General features: G+C 42.3%; 1 protein-coding gene across 3 annotated transcripts in view; it reads left to right on the top strand.

Annotated features, from left to right (window-relative positions):
* Positions 1 to 6,556, top strand: part of LOC147035411 (lysyl oxidase homolog 2-like) — a 201,714-nt gene that overhangs the window by 118,074 nt on the left and 77,084 nt on the right. For all 3 annotated transcript variants that reach the window (XM_085897886.1, XM_085897904.1, XM_085897895.1), the window contains exons 7-8: positions 3,741 to 3,895; positions 5,010 to 5,180. In XM_085897886.1, coding sequence (XP_085754012.1) covers positions 3,741 to 3,895; positions 5,010 to 5,180 — 326 coding nt within the window. The remainder of the gene's footprint in view (positions 1 to 3,740; positions 3,896 to 5,009; positions 5,181 to 6,556) is intronic.

Genomic DNA, 6,556 nt, shown 5'->3' with positions numbered 1-6,556 from the left:
CCTATCCCTAATTCACCTTGCAAGGAAGCCTTGTGTTGCCTTAGTGGTAAGGGTGTCTGGCTTGGGATCTTAGGGTCCTGAGTTCAAGCCCTGTTGGCCACTGGATTAACACCAGGTGGGGTTGACTCAGCCTGTCATCCTTCTGATGTTGGCAAAATGAGTACCAGTGTCCTGGTATCGGGGCACAGCATCAGCGGCATAGTCACACCCAACAAAATGATAGCTACCTGGCAGCCAAGCTGCCATACGCAAGAAGAAGACCTTGTAAGGAATTTCCAAAAACAGGTGTGAATAGAAGATACCACACAGGAAAATGAAACGGCAACAAATACAGCCCCAACAATTGCAAAAAAGACAAAATAAACATTAAAGTAAATACCAACAAATATCCACCAACAACTGGGAGAATGACAAAAGAGCAGGGAAATACAAAAAAAACAATTGGACTGAGTTGGGATTGACGAAGAAGACTCATTAGAATGGCTCATAAGAGGTTCGCTCAACTGGGATGGAGAACAAATAATAACGATGACACTTCGTAGAGCGCATAGCTCTACCACGCGATCCTGATCTCCGAGAACATATGGGGCCCAATACATTTTTGAAATATCATGCCATAAATCGTTTTTGGCCCGATCTCTCAATGGTGAAGAATCACTTAAAAAATTTTTTATCACATCTGGATCTGGACTGTGATCTTGACAAAAATTGAACCAATTATTCTTAGTCACATGCCCAACATGTCCACCTAGTTTCATCCAAATCCGTGTACAACTTTTTGAGACATCTTGTTATATATATATATATATATATATATATATATATATATATATATATATATATATATATATATATATATATATATATATATATATATATATATATATATATATATATATATATATATATATATATATATAGTTTTTGACCCTATCTCTCAAATTGAAGAATCACTTAAAAAAATTCAAGGATCCGAATCTGGATCTTCACGAAAATCTAATTAGTTCGTCCTTGTCACACACCGAACCTGTCCACAAAATGTCATCCGGATCTGTCCACAACTTTGTTTGATATCCTGTACACAAACAGACAGAGAGGGGTGAAAACATAACCTCCCTCACCTTCGGTGGTGGAGGTCGATATCATGCTTTATATCGTTTTGGTCCTATCTCTCAATTGTGAGGAAGCACTTAAAAAATTTAATAATTTGCATATCCAGATCCAGATTCGGATCTTCACCAAAATCGAATCAATTGGTCCTTATGACACACCCAACATGTCCACCAAATTTTGTACGAATACATCCATGTCTTTGGGATATCATGCTCACAGGCAGACAAACAAACATGCACAGACAGACAGGGGTGAAAATATAACACTTGCCAAAAAACTGCTTTGGCAGCACCAACAATTTATATAACAGGATAGTACAAATCATCATCATCATCATCATCATCATCATCATCATCATCATCATCATCATCATTTATTAAAATGGTATTTTTCCATTTCAAGTCATACCATTTTTCTATTGTTGTCAATTCTGTTAAAGATGGAGTAACACAAGGCAATTTGTTTCAATGGTGACATCACTCAGCAGCCAGGTCTCATTACCTCCACCACCGAAGGTAAAGAAGGTTTTGTTTTCACCCCTGTCTGTTGGTTTGTTTGTTAATTGCTGGAATCCTTCAGATTTCGGCAATTATGTTGGTCGGTTTTGTGTGTCATTCTGTCTGTGTTTGTTTGTGTGTTTGTTTACCCTGCAGCAGCCACACCGTTTCAGCGATCATGACCAAACTGGGTACAGACGTCGGCCTTGGTCCAACTTAGACACTTGTTGTTTTTGGTGAATCTCGGTCAAAGGTCAAGGTCAAGGTCCGCTAAAATGGTCGTATCGACTTCAAACTAAATCCAAAATGTGCATCTTCCAATTCTGCATCCAACCACATGTCTCATTGAGGTGTCACACCAACACCCTTCTTAGCGGTCGGGGGTCGAATGTCAGGCGGGGGGGGGGGTCGGGTCAAAACTTTCAAATTGCGATAAAAACGCCATTTCAAGTCCGATTGATTTCCAAGTTATGATCATGACCAAACTAAGTGTTATAGCTCATTAAACAGGAGCACTATCGACTTATAAGAACCAAATTGATTTCCAGGTTTTTGTTTTTTTCAGAGATCATGGAGATATGACAAAGTTATTACGGCAATTCCTTGCTCAACGAGCAATTTCATTTGTTTGTTTGTGTGCAGGATATCTCAAAAAGTTGGAGATGGATCCGGCTGAAATTTTGTGGATATGTTGTGTGTGTGTGACAAGGACGAATGGATTCAGTTTTGGTGAAGATCTGGATCCGGATCCGGATCTGATAATTTTTCAAGTGATTCTTCACCATTGAGAGATAGGACCAAAAACGATATATCGCACGATATCTCAAAAATGTATTGGGCCCGATATGTTCCCATGGATCAGGTATTGAGTGGTGGAGGTATGCGCTCTACCGATTGCCTTTCTAGTTTGGCTGTAACATGCAAACAGTGAGCATTCAGAGATGAGTTTTAGTTTAGTATGGAAGATGGGTCGGCAGCCAAGGTACTGAGGCTGTTGCAGAGGCCGCTTTTGTGGATATTTGGATGGCTTCAACTCCCTGAAGTTGCCCATATGGGTAGGAAAATATAATCTCCTTTGGCGCTCAAGATTAAGAGTCCACTTCGTTTGATATCTAAGTATATACCAAGATGAGGTGTTTTTGGGTTGTTAATTATGGCTCTCTTCTCTTAAGTTGTCGGCTGCCAGGATAGCGAATCCTGACCCAGCTATAAACTGTCATCCCGGTGTTTCACAAGCTGAGTGCCTGGCGTTGGCTTAATGGTTAGAGCGGTGTGCTTGGGATCCTATGGTCCCGAGTTCAAATTCTGCTTTTCTGTTGAATTAACATCAGGTGGGGTTGACTCAGCCTGTCATCCTTCTGAGGTTGGCAAAATGAGTTCCAGCTTGCTGGTGTCCTGTGTCGGAGTGGCGACTCGTCCAGTATTGTGTCCAATAACCAAGGAGACTGCTTAGGCAGCACTAATGCTCTGCACAGAGTATGGTCCCAATGGATGGATCGATGGACAGGCAGGGCGATTCATCAATGTGTGTGTGTTTCCTTTCGTTAACATCACGGCAGGGAAGCCGAGAGGTATGCATGCTCACTCGAAGCTGTCTCGCCTGGGTTCGAATCCCGACTCAACTATAAACTGTCATCCCGGTGTTTCACAGGCAGGATGATTTATCAATGTGTGTGCTCTCCCTGGGATGGATGCTCAACGAGTCTCCCATCAGCAGGCATTAGTTGGTGGATGTTAAAGATCCCACAGTTTCCCCCCACAAAGTGTACTGGGATCCTGTCTGCTCTGTAAAGAGTATGGTCCAATGATGATGATGTTATTTGACAATTTTTGATATGATGACAATTTTGAGTCTTTGTTTTAATTCATCTACCACTTTGATTGAATGTTTAAATTAGCAATTGATCATAAAGTACTTGTGATGTCTTTTCTTTTTTTCTTTTTTTTTCTAAAAAGTACTGTATTGCACTTCAAACCAGTAGATGGTGACAGCATTGATTTTGATCGTGAAAGCAGGTTTTTTTCATTTTGGTGGGAAAAAATTTTTGGACTTATTCTGGTGTTTTTCCACTTTTGCAACTATCTTCCATCGAAACCGCTACTTTGTACCCCTGTGTGGTGTGCATGCAGGTTCAGGCCCAATGCATATGACCAATGTTGAGTGCTCTGGCCGTGAGAAGTCTCTCACAGATTGCAAGTTCAGCGAGGTCGAGAAGGATCACTGCAATCTTCGAGAAAACGCAGCTGTGCAGTGCTACGTGCCGGCACTGGGGTTGGAAAGCAGGGTACAGGCCAACTTTATGACTTCACTTTCTTGTTTTGTATCATAAATGTTTTACATTTCGAACATCAGGTTAAGTTTTCCTGTGCAAGTAAGCAGTAAAATAAATAATCTTTATTTATTCGGTTGTTTCTCCGAAATAATCGTCCTGGCGTCCGGTCATCTGTATGTACGTACATTAACATTTGACTCAAACATTTTCTCCTTGCAAACTACCCAACCAATATGGACCAAATTTGGTATGATACATCAGAACAGTAAGGTCTCATGGGGTTGTGCTCCCGAGCTGGATCCGCCACCTACAAGAAATTGAAAAGGGGTGTTTTGCCTCAAATTCCGGTAACTTATTTGAAAATCTTCTCAGAAACTGATGGCGAAATGCAGACCAAACTCTTCATGAAACATAAGGACCATGCCGTTAACTGAAGTTGTGCTCCCCATTTCCGTATCACTTTGGGAAGGGAGGCCATGGCCCCCCCTTCCCCCTAATCCCTCATTTTCACCCCTCCTGGTCATATGCATTGGGGTGAGGAGTCATTTACTTGCAGGAGTGAGGCTCGTGGAATGGCAGGGTAGAACTGATTGATGGGACAAACATCAAGGGAATTAACAAACAGGAAACGAGGAGAGGGGGATGGGAGGATACACTGAAACCAACAAATACAATGGTTGAGTTAGAAAAGGTTAATGGGGGTATAAATGTCATGAGTCAGAAATGACGATGACAAGAGATTGCGGTGAACTGCTTGCTTGAAGTTCTAGAGGGAAGAGTGAGACAGAACAGCCCTGGAAGGTGGTTCCATGGACAGGGGACGCGAGGAATAAGAGTTGAGGTGTGCAGTCAGCCTGGATTTTGGAAGTTTAACCAGAAGAAGGTTACTGAAAGAATGTATGCATTCTGGAGTTGCTGGAGAGATTCGGAGGACAGAGTGTGGAGGAAGAAATATTGGTAAGGACGTGGTAGAAAACAGAGAGACTATCGTTACCTCAATTGAATTCCAGAAAAGAGTTAACAAGTTAGAAACGATAAGACAGCTGGGAGTTAACATTCAGCAATTCGTTTTTTTTTTTTTGCCATTACCAACTTACTCCATAATTGTTCTTCAACTTGCCCACAGATACGCCTGACAGGTGGACGTGATCCTAATGAAGGTCGGGTTGAAGTGCTGGAGAAGACTCAAAATGGTTCTCTGCAATGGGGTTCCATTTGCTCTCTTGGGTGGGGAATGCTTGAAGCAATGGTCGTCTGCAAACAGCTGGGCCTTGGTTTTGCTGCTCAGGCTTTGCAGGTCAGTTGCACCGTTTCACTACTGAACAAACAAACTCGTGTCAAACCGTTTACCAGACTTGGCGATAGAATGGTTAGAGCAGTGTTTCTCAACCTTTTTTGTCCCACGCCCCACTTTGATTTTCAAAAAAATCGTATGCCTCACCATGATTGGAGACAATACAGTACAATATGCTACATATGTATTCAAAAGGCTTTATTAAAACTTTATTCTAAATTTTATTCAATTGCTACTCACTTCAATGGGAGCCCTGCGCTTGACGCTGGCTGCAGATTTGTTTGATTCGAGGAACCAATTTTGTCCGTTTCAGCCTTAAATCGCCACGTTTTGTTATTTCCAGTCGATTTCTCTTCGCTTGCAGCAAATCGGCAACAACACTAAATCCACATTCGACTAAATAAGATGATGGAAAATTTATCAGTACTTCCCTTGCCAAAGTAGTCGAGTTTGGGTATTTCTTTTCGCTCTCCTCAGACAGCCACATCATGGTTCCTTTGATCTTGAAAAGAGTTTTCACAGACTCATCTTGTTGCAACTCGCATAACTCCTCTTGGTATTGCTCTGGTGCTTCAGATAAATCCACCAGAAATGGCTGAGTCAACCAAGAAGGGAACTCATAGCAAAGCTATGAAAGCGATCATATATTGATTCATTAATTCTGAATCCTCATGCCCCACCAAAATATTGCCATGCCCCACCGGTGGGGCATGCGCCCCACCTTGAGAAACACTGGGTTAGAGTGTTCACTCTGAGTCTGGAAGGTTGGTGATACAAACCGCAGCTGAGTCAAACCAAAAGACTTTAAAAATGGTACGTGCTGATTCCTAGCTTGATGCTCAGCATTTAGAAAAGGAAAGAGCATGGATAAACAACCATTGCACAGGCTTCGATGGGTCTAATGGCCTCCTGCGTTGAAGTTCCGTGTAAGGGGGAAAATTATATATATACATACACACAGTCAAACACATGTTTTGGGAGCAGTCAAGCTTCTGTCCTCAGAAGATGACTCCATTGGGCTTGGTAAGCTGTGTTGAGGTCAACACAGCTGTTTATCAACTGGTCGTCCCACGCGAAGGCCTTGGAATAGACCGTCCCATGACTGTGGCTTATCCACATGAATGTGTGGTTCACGGTGCAGTTGTATGTTGCGATGGTGGAGGAGTGTTCATTTCTGGTTACCGTATGTTGTTGTTTCACCAGTCTTCTGGCCAACCGTTTCCCCGTTTGACCAACATAATTGGTGGGGAGGTTATGACAGGGGATGGTATAGATGATCTGAGATCGTCCCGTCTACCCACCTTGTCCTTGGGTTTTGGTGGCAGTGGAATAGAGAGTCACATTGTGTTTGTGGGTAATGTGGAAATCGTAGCACTGCA

This window comes from Eptatretus burgeri, chromosome 1 (genome assembly GCF_056783735.1).
Source record: "Eptatretus burgeri isolate ZD-2024b chromosome 1, Ebu_testis_v1, whole genome shotgun sequence".
In the NCBI taxonomy this organism is placed as follows: domain Eukaryota; kingdom Metazoa; phylum Chordata; class Myxini; order Myxiniformes; family Myxinidae; genus Eptatretus; species Eptatretus burgeri.
The sequence above is the reverse complement of the archived record's forward strand: the minus strand, read 5'-3'. Positions and strand labels throughout refer to the sequence as shown.